General features: G+C 50.9%; 4 protein-coding genes across 4 annotated transcripts; 1 reads left to right on the top strand and 3 right to left on the bottom strand.

Annotated features, from left to right (window-relative positions):
• Positions 1–2,970: 2,970 nt before the first annotated feature.
• On the bottom strand, positions 2,971–4,427 carry N7508_004007 (uncharacterized protein; the record flags this gene model as incomplete). Its single annotated transcript, XM_058462073.1, has 7 exons — positions 2,971–3,468; positions 3,527–3,723; positions 3,781–3,898; positions 3,955–3,986; positions 4,039–4,155; positions 4,227–4,250; positions 4,391–4,427. 7 exons carry the CDS (start codon positions 4,425–4,427, stop codon positions 2,971–2,973), a joined length of 1,023 nt encoding a protein of 340 aa, XP_058320698.1.
• Positions 4,428–5,315: 888 nt separating this feature from the next.
• Positions 5,316–9,252, top strand: N7508_004008 (uncharacterized protein; the record flags this gene model as incomplete). Its single annotated transcript, XM_058462074.1, has 4 exons — positions 5,316–5,494; positions 5,546–8,261; positions 8,314–8,628; positions 8,686–9,252. 4 exons carry the CDS (start codon positions 5,316–5,318, stop codon positions 9,250–9,252), a joined length of 3,777 nt encoding a protein of 1,258 aa, XP_058320699.1.
• Positions 9,253–11,243: 1,991 nt separating this feature from the next.
• On the bottom strand, positions 11,244–14,807 carry N7508_004009 (putative nuclear serine protease HtrA2/Nma111; the record flags this gene model as incomplete). The annotated part of the gene is made up of 4 exons (XM_058462075.1): positions 11,244–11,411; positions 11,484–11,681; positions 11,734–14,037; positions 14,106–14,807. The coding sequence occupies 4 exons, from the start codon at positions 14,805–14,807 to the stop codon at positions 11,244–11,246; spliced, it is 3,372 nt and encodes a 1,123-aa protein (XP_058320700.1).
• A 564-nt stretch (positions 14,808–15,371) lies between these two features.
• Positions 15,372–16,591, bottom strand: N7508_004010 (uncharacterized protein; the record flags this gene model as incomplete). The annotated part of the gene is made up of 2 exons (XM_058462076.1): positions 15,372–16,112; positions 16,334–16,591. The coding sequence occupies 2 exons, from the start codon at positions 16,589–16,591 to the stop codon at positions 15,372–15,374; spliced, it is 999 nt and encodes a 332-aa protein (XP_058320701.1).
• Between the last annotated feature and the right edge of the window lie 2,765 nt (positions 16,592–19,356).

Raw genomic sequence — 19,356 nt, forward strand, 5'->3', positions numbered from 1 at the left:
AGGTGTTTGCTGTTTTTGGCATGTATACGGCTCGAGGAGAAGGACAGCGGTGAATATCAGAGCACTCGGGAGAGTGTCTGACCCTCATGCAAGTGGCTTCACCGGTACTTTACCTCCGTGGGCCTCAAGTTGGACGAGTCCACAGGCTGTCTGTCTCTGGTTGGAGCAATGGGAGACATCCCAATGATCTTCGACTTTGGACTGACCGCAATGCAGTGTGCATCGTGTCATTCCCATTGATACTGCTGGCAGAGCAACTGAATATTTGAGACCTACGTCTCTCATCCTTCGAGGGACTGCCTGTTTCACTTGCTGCGACTACCCAAGCACAGAAATCAAAGAAGCATGGCAGTCAGCCGTTTCAGGGACCATTAGCACCATGTGGATTCCCTGGACTCTCTTTGGAGAGAGATGCATCCAGTGCATGCAAACAGCTCATTACGGCAGTCTGCACAAGAGCTACAGATAATGTATCTCATGGATCTTGCCTTGTGGCCCTAATATCCCGGGGTAAAACTCAACCGTCCTATCATGTTGTTCCTACAGAAAAGAACGAGAATCTTGTCGAAGCACCCATGTCAGATCGAACTTGGTACCAGAAGTACTGGAGCAAGGGTGCTGTAGCAACCGGAGGATTAGGATGGCGAACCAATGGCCCAATGGGAAGACCCAATGCGCTACATACCCCATGGCTCAACGGGATCAAAGAGGTCTGAGACCACACGGCAAGCTGCAGGGAATCTACTCCTTGTATAACGGGAACTCACATTGTCCGCTGGCGAGTCCTTCACCTGTAAGTGCATGTGAGGGACGCTGTGTTGCGGAGATAAACTTCTGACAGGATCAAAGACGCTGAGAAAGTTGATAGATGCTTCTATAGCTGGTTTACCCTACGCTTCTATCAAGCCTGCTTCCTAATATAGATCATTTGGTGTGCAGGAGTAAATTGGAGATAGTTTCATGGCTTGCTGTCAAGCCATCAACCCTACCCAAGAGGTTGATCTTATTCGCTCTCTTTAGAACAGTCTCCAGTTTATCGTAGATTATAGTCCTATAACCTACCATTTTTGAAGATTTAATCGGTTCCACTGTTGGAGCAAGTCTGGTACATTCGTCAGAGACATAATACTCTGGCGGTATAGGAATCAAAGAACTTTCTATGCATGCTTCTCTGCAGAAGTCCGACACGTTGGTGGCGGTTAGAGCCCACTTTTTTGTCTGTTTCTTTCCTATTCTATCATCCATCGTCAGTTTATATGATAAGGCCATACCGGCTTCGTTTTCAGTCCGTTTCGAAACCCCCTATTATACCCACTTAGCCCATGCAGTCTGTAGTAGACATTTAACAGGTACAAGGGCCTCCTCCGCCAATGGGTCCCGGGCTGAAGCAGCAGATGCAGAACACGACATAATAACGGTGCATATAGTGTCCGACAGGACGCTATGCAATTTGGCCAGAGTCTGGAAAGCTTGAGGGCTAGAGCTTCAACCAAATCCCAACCGGGCTAATTTTCGCGAATATGGCTCCATCCCATCGACGTCGGTCTGCACTGCTTCCCAACCGACGAGACCGAGAGTTCAGGAAGGAGGCCGGGTTTCCAATGTCTAAGACACACTCTTGCTGTTCTATTGAGTACCAAAGAGCGGTAAACCCGGGCATGCGTGTCCTTCATCTGCGACGCGTCTTAGATCCCGGGCTTCTGGAAAAGGGGCGAGAAGCCATGTCTCAATTGGGATGCTGCTCCTGGGTGTTTAGGCCTTTTCAGATGGTTCTTCCTCTTCATCTCTTCATCAAGTCATCTAGTGGCGACGTCTCTTTCAGGCTGTCCTTGAAATTTGCTTTCACGTTTCTATCAAAGGAAAGGATAGGGACTCATTTCCTCACTTTACGGTCACCATTGTGAGGGCATAGTCGAGATCTCGAGATAATAGGCACGACAAAGTCTGGATAACAGGCATATGAAGGAGCATCATATCGGTATAAAGGCTCCATGCTCGATACTGGACCCACGCTCTGACAGAATTCAAGGTCATCACAAAAAGGTCCAATCCTCAACCCGCCGGACCCAGACTACAATCTAGTCTCAACACATACCATCTCCTCCAAGAACCTCATCAGCCAATCGCAGATATCAGGCAACACTCGAGATATGTACCACAGGCCTCGAATCCGGGGTAGCTGGGAGTGACAGGAAAGGAAACACAGTTCCGAGCACGACTGAACAGGGCAAGTCTTCCAGTTTGGGGGTAAATACAATGGCAAGGAAACAGAACCGTCACAGGCCGGTCCCAATCGCGATGTGGCGAATAAGAAGCCAAGCGAGTGGGCCGGGATGAAACTCGACGCCTGCCACGCTCCCAATACTTACTGTTGAACGACTTCAGATGTGAACAAATGCCCAAGTGGGCTTGGATTGAGGGCCTTGCGGTCTCCGTTTCTCCCAAAGAAGAGACTGTTTCTTGAAGTCGTACACATGCATCACTAGGTAGTCAGCGAGGTCCCTGCGCGAGGCTCGACGACCGGTACACTGCAGGGTTATCTTGATCGGATCTATGGGCGTCGAAATCATGAATTTATGTGGATGTACTTTCATTAGAAACAATATGAACCCGAGAAAGAACATGGACAAGGGGTGTAGAAGAGAATAGACAGATAACAATACGTTGGAAATGGGGATGAAGAAAGAAGAAAGGGACAACAAGAGACATGGAAAGCTCATCGCTCAAGAATCCTGCATAATTTTTGGTTCGTCGACACAAGGATGTGGCGTTCTGAGCTTAGGATATATTCCAAGAACTCAAACGAAGATATTAACTCGAAACCAATCCAGCGTGCCATTCGGCATATCCAATTAGACCAGTGACGGCATAAGAATATTCACACACCAAGCATGTTTGACTGTCGCTGTTCTAACAGCCTAGCTGGCATGCGTGGTCACAGAGATGACCTGTGGTGACAGAAATGCCAATTTAAACAGCCAGGAGGGGCTCACGCTCAGTCTGCTCTGCAGCCTGCTCTGTGGGCTCAACGGACTCGACAGCCTGGGCCACGGGTGCGACCTTGGGGGCCTCGGGGAAGTCCTCTTGCTTGATCAGAGGCTCGGTAACTGGGGCAATGACGGACTCGGGAATGGGCTCCTCGGCCTTGACGGGGGTAGGGACCTTGGACATCTCAGGGGATGTGGAGCGGCGGGAGCCGATGTACTCCTGGGCCTTGGAGCTGTATTCACCAACGTACTGCTTCATCAAGCCGGTCGCCTGGGAAGTACGCTCGCCAGCCAAGTCCTTCAGCTGGTTGGTCTGGGAGTTGATAATCTCCTGGAGGTTGCTGATCTGCGCATCAATGATCTCGCGGTTACTGATGTAGACGAGAGGAGCGAAATAAGTGGTGGTGACGGCGATCACAGCGAGGCCCCAGAGGGGAACGAAGCGGATCAGCCAGTAGCCGGTGAAAGCAGCAGTGAAAGCCTATATCCATCAGTTCCAAATTTCAAGTCAGATTGGTTGCTGGTGGTTTCGAACATACCGCAACGGTGTGGAGAACATTCTCGGCGAACAGAATGCGCTGGAATTCAATCAGGAAGAAGTCCACAAGCTGCTCCAGATCCTCCAGCACAGCCTCAACGGTCTCCTTGGGAATGGTGTAGTAACGGCGAGGGCGGAATCCACTGGTGATACCCTTCTTGAGGATAATTTGGCCTGCAATCTCAACGGTGGCGGTCACTATACATCATTGTCAACGGATCATTCCACCGATTGTGGATCACGCGACCAACTCACATCCAAGCGACATGTACAAAATCTTGAAGGCCCAGCGGAGAAGAGGAAGATAACGGGCGGCAAAGATAAATCCAATCACGCTGGCGAAGGAAACGGCGGTCGCACGAGGTTGTTCCCACTGTATAGACAGGTTGGTTAGAACAGTATGGCAGTAAAGGAGCTTTCGCGACTCACGCTCAGAAGGCTGTACAGCAAGGAGTGGTAGTCTAAGGCAGAATTAGCATCTGGCTGCCCGATAGAAGCGGTCTCGTGACATACGGGTCAGCGGTTGACCATCCGCGGTGGTGGTGGAAGGGGTCACCCGCGAGTTTTTCAAGTCGCGTAGCTCACCACTGGTGCGGGATGCCTCGGACTTGAGGTTATCGACAACGGGGCCTATTGAAGAACCGGTTAGACGAATTCACTCAGGTTATCATCCTCCACACAGTTCCGGTGTCGCCAATTACCCTTGGTGACCACATTGCTGGTGCCTGAACCGCGAGGTCAAGGTCAGTCTGCGCCACGGCAACCGAGTATGTGAAAGAAAAGGAGAGCAATACTGCAATTCTCGTTAGAATGTGTGCGATTGACGTGATTTCGGATCCGGCGCTTCCAGAGTTGCGTACCTTACTGCCCGTGTTGGAGTAGTTCACATCACCAGAAGCCATGACGAATATGAGAAATACAGATAACTTCAATAAATAGACTCGTTGACGTGAAGTGGTGAAGTTGTGAGGAAAGGGGGGGGGGGGAAAGAGATAAGAGACTTGTTTTGATGCTGTCATGTGCGTTGCCAAGGCCGAGAGCAAGTCAGAGCTATGATGTCGACAACGTCTTCATGATGGCACGCCCCCTCCGCAATTGCTTCGGTCGATTTTCTTTTGTGCTCGACGCTACAAATATTCCCAACCAGTACATCGTCCACAAATTTCCTCAAATTTCCTAGATTTACGTCCTACTACTCAATACTTCTTCAACAAGGGCTAGTTGTTCATCTTTCGACCCATAACCAAGCTCGGTTTCTAATTCCTCACGCAGAACTGATTGCTGTCCATTCTGCGATTGGACACATTCTACATGCTAGCGGTAGAGCGGATGCTATTGAAAAGGTTCTTAACGAATTTGAAGATTCCAATGCACAACTTGCGAAAGATGGCAGTTCTGATCTGGCTGCCATACTTTCTATGAGCAAGCTTGCCGCGGTTACTGAATCAGAGGACGACCGTATCGTGAAATAGGCGAGTCAAACTAGGGCTGCCAGCCTCCTCTGTCCGAGTAGCATCTCTTAGCTGTGACCATTAATAATGTTAAGTTATGTATGTATGTACTATAGAATAGTCGGTGCCTTGGTGCCTTCGCTTATGTGATCCACGCCTTGCCTCTTTGGGACGTATGTTTTGATCAAGACCTCATCTCCATTCCGATACAGCGCGACCCACAACCCACCCCGTTCTCGATGGTTGTGCGCTCACAACTCACCTGCAACTTTCGACAACATTGAGAATCGACACTCCATTTTCCCCCGACACACAGCAGTACGGCGCGTTGTTTACATCATGGCCGCGGCAGGCGCGAGGGCGCAAAAGCCCGTGGGCTCGGCACCATGGATCGCCGCAGAGAAGGAGAACATGGCCGAACTCGTCGAACAAGAGATGGAAGAGGTCGAATATCCAGTCCGACATGAAATGGATTGGCTCAACGAACATATGACCGAAATCTTCTCCAAGGGCCAAGCGTGAGTCCCCACGCGCTGGTATATGTCAACTGAATGCTGATGACAGTCTAGAAACTTTGCGGATGTGTTCAAGACTCCCGGAAAAATGAGAGGCAAAACTCCTCGCACCGCACGGAAACGCGCTCCAGAAGAGTCTCGGGTGGTGAGTGACACACCTGTTGACTTGATTCCGGGTCGCCCACTAATGCAGCCCCTACAGCCTTTGAGTGAAATCTTTTCAGCTGCTCAAAAACAACTAGAGAACCAAGCAAGCCCCAGTCCCTTCATTCATCGCGTGGTATCCAAAGCCACCGCAACCACATCGACTGTGCCCCGCACCAAGGACGCGACGGAACAGGTGTCGCAACCACACTACCCTGATCTCAGCCAGAACCTTAACTCTTTCCCCAAATATAACACAGACTCTGGGTATCATGGTATGCCAGATGACGACGAAATGGTATTGCCTGACGTGCAACCAGAATCACAAACTTCTACTCAGCCCATGGAGACAGACGAGCCTATGGGCTCTGACACTCAAGAAATTGATATGTCGCTTGCTCAGCAAAATGCAGAAGACTCTTTCCACTCCGCGCAGGAGAATTTCCGCTCCAGAGCGCAGACCGTCGAGCCGCCCAACGACCCAACGCCGACCCAGAGGCGAACAACGCGCCCGGTCGAACCACATCTAAAGGAATCCAGTGTGGAAATCGCATCAACCCCGACCAAGAACACGAAACCACAGACCATATCCAAGATTGCGGACAAGCAAGAAAAACTGTCTGGAGAAAAGGGACCCGAACCAAAGCAAGTTGATGAGCCGGTCTCAAAACCATCACCTTCGCCGGAGAAGACTCCAGTGGCTGATACAATCCAACCCGAGGAATCTCAAAAACTAGATGAAACAACGGAGGATACTACAAAGGAAGACACAGTGCTTGATAACCTTGATGATATCGGCTCTCCCTCGGATGGTTCTACCCCTGAGAGGCCCCTTGTCCGAAAGAGTAGCTTGAGCTTCGCCTCGCTCCCGGCGCGAGAGCCGCTTTCAAAGTCCTTGGGAGGCTCTCGTCTTTCTCGGACAAGCCATGTGGACCCGGCAAAAATGAACACTGCCGGACGTCCCAGTTACTTTGGCCGACAGACTGGTGGTCATAGAATGACCCAGACTGCTGCGGACAACAATGCTGATTCCGCGGCTTTGGATAATGAGAACGACAAACAATTGAGTGATGGTCCCGATCCTGAACAGGCTACCAGGATGCACAGCAAAAAGTCTACTCAGACCCTACATGAAAGGATCAGCATGCTGGGCAAACTACAGCCAGCTCGGCCACGGAAATCGATTCCATCTGCTTCTGCGGCAGCCACTGGGCAAGTGCCCTATCCCGAACTTCCAGCGTCCAAGTCTGAAGCAAAGCCCGAAGCCTCTAGCCAGAAGTCTGAGGCAGCACCAGAGTCTCAGTCGAATGATGATGAGTGGATCAAGCCATTGAGCTCTCCCCAACGCCTGGAGCTTTCTAAGAGCAAGACCATGGACATCATGGAGAAGCTCTCCGAACTCGATAAAGATCGTACAGCTAACAAAAAGGAACTATCCGCCGCCGAGCCAGAAAGGCCTAAATCATCTTACTCGCTCTTCTCATCTCCACGGCCTGTTGGCCACCAGCAGAGCGCGTCTCTGTCTCATATTTCTGCAGATATGTCTACCACCCCGACTGGGTCTCCCAAACGCTTTGATGGCCCAATCAGTGCTTCGAAATTGAGACTGCAGTCGATTATGAAATCCGCCAAAGGCCTGTTTTCGAGCACTGGAAACACACCCAGGATGCAAAGCTCGTCGCCTGAGCAGCATCGTATCAAGCGAGTCGCTGAGAATGCAGATGGTAACGGCAGAACTACATCTCAGCCAACCAAGACTATCAGTCCTCCTCGTCAGGAAGGTCGCCGAACACGAAGCTCTACCGAGAAAGAAGAAAAGCGTCGACAGCATGAGCAGGAGGAACGGGAGGAGCAGCAACGGGAAGAGCAAGAGCGGGAGGAACAACAGCGGGAAGAAGCCCGTCTCGAGAAATCTCGGGAGCAAGAAAGACTCAGAGCCCTACGACTCAAGGCTGCCCAGGATAAGTCCTCAATGGAGCCAGAAGAGAAGGTGGCACCAAAGGCCTCTCAACCCCAGCGACAGCAATCTCGTGAGCCTGAATCATCTCAGGAGACCAGCTCCAGATTCGGTATCCCTCAGCCCAAACAAAACGATCGACGTCCTCTCAAGCCGACTCGTGAGGCTGTTCAGAAGCCTAAGCCGCCACAGCCCATGTCAATTCGGGTTGGCAGCACACTCTCCCGCCAGATTCCCATGGCATCTTCCAGCGTTCGGGACTCTACTGTCTCGACGGCTGCCCCGGCATCTGCCGCAAAGCCAACCCTTAAGAAGAAGGGTAGCAACAACTCACTACACACAGCTTCCTCTACGAGCAGCTTTAAGAGCACTGGTTCCAGTCAAACGCAGGCTCAGCGTAAAGCTCAACTTGCTAGTGAGCGCAGGAAGGAGCAAGAGGACCGCCGAAAGGAGGAACAACAACGCGAGATGGATCGCAAGCGAGCTCAGCAGCAGCAGGAAGAGGCTCGCCGGCAGAATATGCGCAGTCGTGCAGAAACCGAGAGAGAGCGCCGGGAACCCTCAGCCCAGGAGGATCCCGAGAAAGCTGCTCGCATGCAGGCCATTAGAAATCGCCAAATGGAAAACGCACGGAAGCATGAAAGACATGGCAGCCAGCAGATGAAAGAGGTAAGCATATTTGTTTGATAATCCATCTCTTCGGGTCGCTAATAGTCTCCAGGCTCCGATTCTCCAACATGAGAAGGCATCTTCTCAATCTTCTCAGCGCAGTGACTTGGGTGCTACTCGACCTCCCTCGCGTTTGGGATCTATGCAACCCTATAGCAGCCGTATCAACCCACCCGCTCCTAACCCTGCCAAACCACTGAAGAGAGGTATGGACGAAGAGGCCAATCATCGGCCCGCAGTCTCCAAGCCTGCCAACGTACACCCGACCGGTGAATCCAAGCGCAGGAAGACGGAGGATGAGCATAATCCTATTCAAGCCGTGCGAGCTCCCATGCCCCCCCCCGTCCGTACCTCAAGCATCAGAAAGGTAAGGCTTTGGATCCAATTTCTTTACAAACATGTCACTAATTCTTGCTTTTCAAAGCCCTCTATATTCGGACATTCACAATCATCAATGTCACACCAGTCCAGTTCTACTTTCAACAATGCTCAACCCCAGCGACCTGCACACCCCATGGGCTTGGCCAAGTACACCAGTGGGAAGATTCCATTTGCCGAACCTAATCATGCACCGCCACCTGCTCCCAAGGCCGCCCCTGGGTCTGCCCAGCGCGCACCAGCCAAGCCATCTCCCAAGTACCCCAGTGGTGAAAGTATCCACTTGCCAGAGATTGCTACCGACAGCGAGGACGAAGACGACTCCGACTCTGAAATGTTCCCTGTGCCCGATTGGGCTCAACCCAAGCATTTGGAGGGACTTCTTCGCCAGCAAGATGGCATGGAAGTCGACTCGATCTTTGGACCGATTGCACCATTCTCCATGGAGGATAACTTCAAGGGCGACAAGAAGATCAAGAAATACCGCGAGCGAACCAGCAGTGCAAACTGGTCCGGTCCCGACGGACTCACCCAGGAGGAAATCCGGAAGGATCTTGCCGAGCGACAGCGCCTGAAACTCAACGGTGGCTGGCGTTTCAACAGCAGCACCTAATGTCTGGATCGACACAACAGCCTTTTCTTTCTTGGATTGTAGATTGGCCTGTGAGATTGAACAGTGGCGGCCTTTTTTGGTTTGGGTTTTAACAGTGGACATGACTATGTCGGTGTTTTGGTGTCTTATTATCTACATGGCGTTATCTTGTACGTTGTACTTTTTAGGTCTATTACACTATGGTCTTAGACAACAGCTGCATAGGGAGCATCCATTGGTGCATGGGTTAATGAATTGTTATTTGACCAATTTTGGTTCCATGGATATTATCATTGTAGCCCGTGGTGTTGGGTATGTGCTAAGAAGATGTGACAGATGAAGTGAGGCTAGAATAGACACACAGCACATTATGAATCATATTGCACTAATGTCCAGACTAATTCATCAACTAGCATCATTGGTCTAGTGGTAGAATTCGTCGTTGCCATCGACGAGGCCCGTGTTCGATTCACGGATGATGCACATTTCTTTTTGCACTTTTTGTTTTATCTAGTTGACATACATTTTTTTGGCTTGTTTCAAGTCAACATTTCTTTGGCTTGTCTTTTTTTTGATTATATATCTTGTGGTGATTTATTCCAGCGACAACTTTCGAGGTTGTCAATGTGGTGGTGATACTGGCATGGTCTGGTGGATATATAAAACCGACCTCTATACTCCGTATGTGTTTCTGACATTCAACCATGTCAAAGTAACAAAAACCATCAAATCTAGACATTAGACCTATAAAAGAATACCATGGGGTTTATTGATCACACGGAAATAAGGAGCTGCCCATCCCTATCCGTACTAGTTCGCCTGACACCTTCATGACCCATATGAGTATACACAAGTACCGCTTGCCAGTACATTAGATGAAGTTCCGTTTTTTAGACCTTTTCTCCAATGATAAATAGAGAGATATCCCTCAATATCTCATACTTCATACTCTTCCATTACCCCATCCACCCGTGATTCCTACCACTTCCAGATACCATCCTCCACATCAGATCCAAAGCGCCAGAATGCCTGTAAGTCAAATGAAAGCCAGATGTGAGAGCAACAAGCTAAACCATACGGACTGTTTTCGTGCGTGGGCCAATACTCGACAAGTCCACTGAATCCCAGACTAATCCACATCACCATCTAGCTGATTACAATCATGATAAAGGAACTCGAGCCAGCCCTTGGCTCAGTTGGAAATACGTGAATCTCCACCTCAAAACGGCCCCAAAGACCCAATATACATACAGACCATTCACAAATCAGCAAAAAGCATCTGCATCGACGCAGTAGCAACAGCCCTAACGAACGCAGAGGAAGTCCTCACCAATACCATGCACATCACCGCCCCGAATCCCTGGCCACCGCATTTCATATCAATACTGTACGTCTCACAGATTTACTTCAAGTCCTCATTGTCGCCTTAAAATATGGCACAGTGCTGTATTGACCTTCTCACAGCGTGGTAACCACTGAGATTGCCGAAAACCTTTTCCAGCCTTGCCCGGAGAATGCCTAGGGTGAGCTTCAGGATATGCATCCTGTTGTGCAGATTCCCGAGTATTTGGTCCTTCGAGTTGAGAGTTTGAATTAGGCGTTGATTTGGTGGTTATTTGCGAGAGAGGTTGGGTTGTGCCGAAGTGACTTGGCGATCGTAACAAAGTAAACATGATTTTAGAAATGCATGGCTCCTCTATAAGTAATTGTCTATTGTGCCAGTTCTTAGCAAATCTCAATATCACCATCCTTGCTGAAGCATACACCAAGGGGGGCAACAGGCCCACCAAAACCATACACACACCAAGCAAGAAAGAACACATGCAGATGCAGAAATGTGACTTTGTACTCGGCCGCTCCATGAAGAACACGCCATGAGATAAGTATAAAAAAAGGCAAAGAAAAAAAACAAAAAAAACAAAGAAAACCCCCTATCCGAGCCGATCCCGGCAGCGCCTGCGACGTGATATAATACAAGATTCTACTGCTCTAAGCAGCAACTCCTCACACACTCACTCCATATCCGGCTCGATATCGCTGCCGCCTCCATCCATGCCTTCGTCCATGGCTTCGGGGTTCAGGTTGGCTGCGTCGGGAGCAACGCCGATTTGAGTCTCGTAGGAGACAGTGCGCCAGCCGGCTGGGACGGATGTGTCTTTGATATATTCGGACATGGGGAACTGATTTATGTTAGAAGGAGTACTTGGTTTTGTTTTTCATGCAGTTGGAGGGGGTTAGAAAGGGGAACTTACGTAGTGGTCGTTCTTCTTCATGGTGACCACCCATGGAACGTTGTCAAAGGTGACGGCGCGAATGCGGAAGTACTCGTTATCGGGGATCTTGCGCACTTCCCGCACGAAACTGTCCAGGTCTGGAGTCGAGACACTGTTAACAGCAGTGAGGAAGTTGGTAGGAGCAAGGCCGTAGTGGTAAGCGGGGGAACCGCGGCTCTAAAAGAGTGTTAGTAAATTACAGGAGAAATGGAAAAGGATTGAAATATACCCTAGCGCTCACGTAGATCTCACTGTGGACCTTGGAGATCTGCTGGCGCACAGCGTGATGCGGCTTTTGCAGGACAGCACCACAGAAGACAAGAGCACGGTCCGTCTCGATGTCCTCAGTGGGAACTGTCGGGACGCGGATGCTGACTTCCTCACCGTTACGAACAACCACTGCGTCCAGGACATCCTTCTCATACATGACATCCAGCTCAGAGACACGAGTGATGAGCTGACCGTCCAGGGTGAGGATGATATCAGCCTCCTGGAAGCTGGTGGTGGGGTCGGGGGTGACAGCAGCAGGCGGGCTGTCGACCTTGCGCACCATGAAGAGCTGGTGGCGCGAGGGGTTGGCCTCAGTGACCTTGTTAATCCAGTCCTGGGAGACACCCATGATACGAGCCTGGCTCATCTGCACGACGTAGCTTTCCATGTTCAAGATGCGCAGCTTGGGAGTCACTCCTTGCTGGATCTTCTCAGTCACGGGTAGCAGATAAGGCGTGGCAAGTCCGAGGTGGTACTCGATATCTTTGTGGGAGCTGGCAGAGCGTTCACCGAGGTAGTTCAGCCACAGGGCCTGTACCACGCCGTCTTCGCCGATCAACACACCATTTGAACATTGCGCACTGAGTCCGGTGTCCACAGTGACAGCGTCCAGGTTGATGGCGCGGTAACGAGGAGCCGCGGCGTTTGCGGGGATCGAGACAGTTGTGATATCAGTGACAGTGGTCTTTGCCACGACGATGCGGTAGTTTTGATTGAAGCCAACGAATATGGTATCTTGGCCTTGCTTGATGTAGTTAGTGCTGAGCTGGGCGCTCTTGACCGGAGCCTTGACGAGGCTTGGGTCATATTTGATGATGGTATAGTTCTGCAGTGGGTGGAGGAAGACCACCTTGGCACTGACGATGATTGAGTCGGCCACAGTAATGTTGATGTCACAAAGGTCATAGGGCACAATGGCTCGAGAAACGACTACCAAACCCTTCTCAGCGTCAATGACCAGACCAAAGCCGGTCTTCTTCGCCTGCGGGTATCCATCCAACTTTAACGGCATGATACAAGATACGCGCACGAAGCTACGCACGATTTCAGCCGCAGCGGGCTGGCTGATACCATCCAGCTGGATGAAGTTCGCCTCCATTGGCACAGGGGGTTCAGCAGGAATAGGATCGGCGATGTCGGAGAAATCCCAGATGCCGGAGTCGTCATTTCGGACGGCCAAGCGCATCTTCGGGTGCCAGTGACGGTCGACATAAATGATGCTTGTTCCCTTTGTGTGCAGGTCACGAATGTGGCGGTAAGAGATCACGACACGAGTGCGATCAGGAATGCCCTTCATGACTTGTACGAACTCGTTCAGATTACGAATTGGTCGCTTGTCGATGGAATCGATGATCCATCCAGCCACAGTGTTCTCCAGCTTAAATGAGCCTGCAGATTCACAGACATACACTCCGCGAGTGGCAATCGCATAGAGGCGAGACTGCTGGTAAGACAGATCGTGGAATGTGGCGCCGGCAACAGTCACAAATCGGTCTGGAGTGATTTCGTGGAGATCGCCCACCTGGCATTCGACTTCAACGTCCTGGCCTCCCCTCTGAACTAGCAGCTTGATGACACCACCAACGCTCGAGTCCAGGATATCGTCGAGACGGACAAACTGCGTGAGAAGCTCTCCATTGACCTTAACAAGCACATCTCCTTCGAGAAGCTTACCATCGGCAGGGCCTTCAGGCAGAATAATCTCAGCTGCAAGCATGTTTGTCTCAGCAGGTGCAGCCGCACGAACGGCAGCCTCCCACTCCGGAGTGAGACCGAGACGACGGCACTCATCGAAAGGCCGCAAAACCCATTGGGTCTGGATGGTACCACGAGTGACAGGCTTGCTTTCCTGAATACACTGCAGAGCGCGAAGCGGGCGATCCAACGGCAAGAAATAATCCGTTGCAGCTCCATCGGCTCGGCCACCGGCCTGCAAAGCGACTGCATGACCATCGATGTTGACCACTGGACTTCCGGAACTACCACCACTAGCAGCAGCAGCAGCCTGAATATAGTTCGTGTTGAAATCACAGTATCCCTCGCCATATTCGGGGGCGTTCCGGTCCAATCGACTGATTACACCGGACAGAATGCTCAGCTTTTCTCCAGCGTCGTTACCTACCACGCGGATTTCCGTGCCAACTCTTGCTCCATCAGGCTGAAGCTTGAGCTCGGTGAGAGCCATGTACCGAATCTTCGCCGGATCGAACTGCAAGATACCGAAATCATGAACGGGGTCGCGGTAAACAGGCTTGACATCGCACTATCATCAGTTTTTGTTAGCAGACGAACATACATCTCCCAGTGAAACCCATGGAAACATCGACTTACCTCTTCGTGGTTATCGAAGATACAATATCCCCAGAAAGGACCGGCACCAACCACATGACGATTGGTCAAGATGTAGCCACGCTTTGCATCCACAACAAAGCCCGTGGCTTGGCTGGACATGGAAAGCTCAGTGTCGAAAGAGCAGGTCTGACAGAAGTGAATGGAGACGGCACTCTTCACGACCTTCTCAATGGTGGCCTGCCATTCAGGTGAATCTGCCGGAGCAGGGACAACAGCCGGTGAAGGAGCTTCATCGAAGTCCTCCTCGACATTGTACACAGTTCCGTTGGCGGGCGTTGCGTCACCGGGAGTCAAGATAGCACCCTCCGGTCGAAGCTGCTTGTTGGGACGCTCGGCAGCATTGGAGGCGGTGCTGCGCTTGCGCTTTGCGCTCAAATCTCCATGAGCATCCATGGCGCAAGTAGCAGAGGTGTTGTGCACACGGGGCCGGGGGTGGTTGGCAAGGGACGAAGCTGCCCGGAAGGACCTTGGGGCTAACGAAGCGGAGACCGGAATAAAAAGCGATTGGAGACTATGGGTATGCGGACGATGCGGGGATAAAAAGGAATGCGATGCAGATGACCGATCGGCGGAGATTATAGAGCTCAAAGGAGTGATCTGCTGAAGGAAACGCGATCTTGGGAAAGCGGAATTTGCAATTGACAAGCTCCTTCTGCACGCAACTAGCAGAGAACAAGACATACACCCTGAGATGAATGGAATGAAGCAAAAGAGGCTTTAGTCGTTGAGGGCGGAGAGCTAAGGAAGCACGTTGATTGGCGGGAGACGCTCACGCGATATGATCCCATGGCATCAACTTGCAGCTCCGGAGGCGTGCAGTCTCACATTCCTACGATTCCCTTTGCTTTTTTTTTTTGATCGTTGCCTAGTTTTGGATAATGTCATATTCAGTCTAATGTACAGGTCTGCCTTTTTTTGTCTTTCGTTCCTACTCGTGTCTATTTAGGTAGCTGCCCGTCGGAAACGAGAACTCCATGGTCTGTAATAATAGAGATCCAAATATGCTTGAAGATCTCCAGGCATTATGCCTGATCTCTTGCAGCAGATGTTATGCATGGTGGGAGGCCCATGCTTATGCTAGCATGCATGGTGGAGGATGTTGGGCAACGCCTTCTACACAAATGCGTGCGTTAGTGGTCCGAAACAGGAGCGGATGATTACTGATTGCCGCAGCGGACAACGCAGGAGCTCAATATAAATGTGGCGTATCTTCTCGCGAGGAAGACTGCATAATTCACAGCTTGCTCAGACAACAGACTCGCCCAGAGCGCCAGGGCTGGGCCCACCGTTACCCTGAGGGCTGAGGCGTTGTGGTGTCGAGGCTTTGCCAGATCGAGAGAAAAGCTCATTGAGCCTGGTGTACAGGTCATTTATACTCGGAAGGTTGGGAGGCGGTGTCATGATGGCTGGCGCTTGGGGCGCAACACCACCCGGTTTCTTGGCTCGATCAGCGATGGTTGCGAGATAGGCCAAGTTGGCTTGCAAGCGTCGCATGCATTCAATATATTCAGGACTTGGTTTCTGTCCGGCTTTTGATGGATCGACTGCCTGTTCTGTGGTTGGTGAATTTGGGTCTGGGTTGGAGGCAGCACCGGCCTTTCCAGCAGCTTGAAGGTTGACCACTTCCTGCAGCAGGGCGGAGTTGATATCAAGGAGAGCAGTGACGCGTGCTTTCTCACGCGCGGCAAACTGAGCTTGAGCTTGAGCTTGAGCTTGAGCTTGCGCCTGGGCCTGAGCCTGAGCCTGGGCGGGGGCCGCAGGAGAAGCACCGCTTTGAGGCGAGTTCATTTGTGAAGGTGGTTTAGGCCCGGTGCCGAGGAGATTATTCGCCGAAATCGAGGCCATGTTCTGAGAAAAAGTTTGCGCTACTTGTGACGGCATATTCTGACCGGAGGTGCCTTGAGGGGGAACGAATTGGCCCATGGTGGTGGGAACAGGAGCCTGGTTGAAGGGTGCTGAGAAGTTCTCCATAGGTGCTGCTGATAGCTTTAGGGTCAGTTAAGAAGACTTCAAGAGCAGAAGGGATCCCCAAGGATCACAGCAGGGAAAGTGACAATAAGTAAGGCTAGGCAAGGCCAAGAAACAGAGCTGCACCGGTACCAAGGAGGGGCTGGGAGGGTAACACAGGAGCTCATGAGGGGGGGGGGGGGGGGGGAAGATAGCTCAATTCTCTCTTGAGCCTCATGCAAGTGGTCCCTTTCATGGACTGGAGCAGGTGAAAGGTGACAGGAAAAGGTACTCCTGACACCAGGAAAAAAAGGGGGAAGGAGAGGAGGGGGGGGGGGGGGGGGGGGGGTCCACGAACCAGAAGATTGGGGAAAGCCTGAGGGTATCATAGCTCCAGGCTGCATGGGCATAGCAAAAGAATGTTGTGTCTTTGACTGATACGGAGCGTTAGGGTAAAAGGGCTGTTGCGGGCTCTGCGTCGGGACGGGATAGCCTGCCGGATAACCACTGGGGTCCATTGTGTGCCGGAACTAAAGGGGGTGGCACCCGTCCTGTAATATCTCGTCCCGCGATCCCTCCTGCTGTGTATGCACAGACGAAGAAGCCAAGGGTCGAGATCTAGAAAGCTCAATCTGTGGTGATTGGCTTAGACGGTGAGCCGGGATGTGCTGGGACACGATCGAGAAACAGATGGCCCGGATTCAGAGCGATCGGCTAATGGCTGCAGCGGAGACTTTGTGTGGAGACACGGGCCCCCAACTGTAGGATGGGGAAGATGATCGCAGAGGTTGACTTTGAATGTTTGAGATCGTATCTGATGATCTTGTTCAAGCAAGCACCGCCAAAGAGAAGACTTGAGGATCCCGGACACAGTCACGTGGTATCTACATGGCCTAAGGCAGGAGGGTGACTCAACATTAGCCTGAAAGTGGTGCCTGAAGCATGTGACTCTGCCCTATAGTTAATTACTTCTTCCACTTACTGACTGTAATTGTATCCTAATTCATACGCATTATGTGTTTCATACCTACTCTTTATCCTATCTCACCTTGACATATGTCTCCCAAAGTTCCTACCTTCACACAAGCAGGATTGCGATCCATGACGAGTAGACCTGGAATGTTTCAGCTCCCTCTTACCGCCATCTTGCCATCACACTGCAATTGCACGTACTTTTGACTTGCCACCTCAACATGCAAGATGAGGGACAGAGCTATGTCTCGTATAACTTCGGACTTCATACATATACCAGAACTGCTTGGCGCAGATAATGTACAGTAGAATGCTGATCGCGGCTCCACTAGAGTATCTAGACTTCCTCACTTTCGTTATAAACCACGTTCGGGAATCCAGATGCACACAATTCACACATGAGAGTGGGTGTTTTTCCGGTGATCGGCAAACATCTGCAGCAGACGTGATGTGTCAAGTGGGAGTAACCGGCGTCTTGGCTGAAAGAATGAAGCGCTGATCCTGAACTTTGTCGATCAACAGTCGGTGGCTGTGATGTACAGGAGTGTACAATATTCTGTCTGAAGGCATGTGATACCAGACATGTACAGAGTACAAGCTGCAGGGGAGCGAAATCGAACTATTGCCGGAGCCGTTTTGACGACTCGAAGGCATCGGGTCCACAGCGAATATGCAGGATGCTTAAAAGGGACTGTGGGCCTTGTTTGGGCGTCATGCGGGCGCCACAGGATCCATTGAAGCATCTCAATTCCAGGAAATGCAAGTTGGTGATCTCTGAGTAATGTAAACAAAGGTATGGGGCTGAACTTTTCTGGTATGACGGCGTTTCAGCTAGCCACAGTGGACACAATCGCCTTCACCAAGCCTAGCGTAGGGCTTGGCCTGCCTGTAGCCTTTTAAGCTGCCCGAGCCTCAATTTCTGGATAGTATCAGATTATTTGACCAAGGGGTTCTCCTGAAAATGTAGATTGAATCCACAATGTTGAGTTTTCTTATATTAATTACCGCTCGCTACCAATCGGCCACGAACACCACCTTGACACAAGTGATGTGATTCTGAAATTCAAGGGCTTGGATTTTCGCGAAAGCCCAATCACGGCTAAAAGGACGCAGAAGGATCCTAGATGTTACATGTACATCGAGTTCCTCAACTGGAAAGCTTCCTCTATGAGAAGTTGGCCCGACATTGTATACATGTCCAAACTTAATCGTGAATGTACGTCCAATGACGATAAGCTGAAGCCGTTATTGTGACTATTCAATGCCTTGTATTTGACCAAATAGATCTAACGTTTTTCACTAAAAATCGGTCATCGCGTGTGGCTTAGCTGGCCCACCTGAAATCTGTCTTGCAGAGCGGTTCATCTGGCATAACCTCGGCAAGCCCGGGATATTTTAGACGCTTGCAGTGTATCTACCGGAGAACACCCACAATTTTCCCCTGGAGAAAACTCGGTGAGAGGCTTATCGCGTTTGAATTCGGGTTGAATCGCAATAATCACGGCTCCACACGAACCTCTTCTCCGATGCTCCTCCGTACAGATTGGTTTCTCCGGATATTTGGCCGAGAATGTGCCATGGTGTTAAATGAGGCCCAGACATCTGGATCGACGCCGGCTGTAACGTTATTAGTGGAACAATACGTATAGTGCGGTGGCAAATTGAACAACCGGCAGCTCGGTGCAGACTAAGACTTCAGCTTGACCTCGGGGTTGCGTGTAAATTGCCTCTTTGGACAGTAAAAATTTCTCCCATCTCATTACATGTCTACGCTTAGGTGGAAGGTACTCTAAGCGAGGCCGAGTCCATTTACCCTCATGAAATGGAACTGTATCACTTTTGCTTTGGTCGGACTTGTATCTCCGAATCCGTACTTCCACCCAGAGCTATGCAAGTAGAACCCCATGAGCCTGACGCCCTCGGGTGCATGTCAAACTAAGAAGATCCGTGATCCAGGACTTTTGCGCAGGGATGACTTCGGATCCGGGGGCATCTATGCATGCATTCAATGTCCGGATTCCAAAGCTGCCCCCCCTTCCATAGCCACACAGCTTGCGTATTTTTTAATGGGTCTGGGTCTGCCTAAGCCCTACATGGAAGGACTCTTGGGGGTTAGTCTATGGTCAATCAGGATACATATTTGATCGGCCGGCCAATCTGAAGTTAATCTTGCACTTGACAACGTGAAACGACTGCGATAGATCACCTTGAGATACATGGAGGCGGGTGGAAGTTAGCCCGCCATGTCCATGTACTTTGGGCAGACCAACGAAACTCTCCCGTGCACATCCTCGACTCCAGGGCTTGCAAA

The sequence above is a fragment of the Penicillium antarcticum genome (assembly GCF_028974205.1).
Source record: "Penicillium antarcticum strain IBT 31339 chromosome Unknown utg000004l_segment0_segment0, whole genome shotgun sequence".
Classification (NCBI taxonomy): Eukaryota; Fungi; Ascomycota; class Eurotiomycetes; order Eurotiales; family Aspergillaceae; genus Penicillium; species Penicillium antarcticum.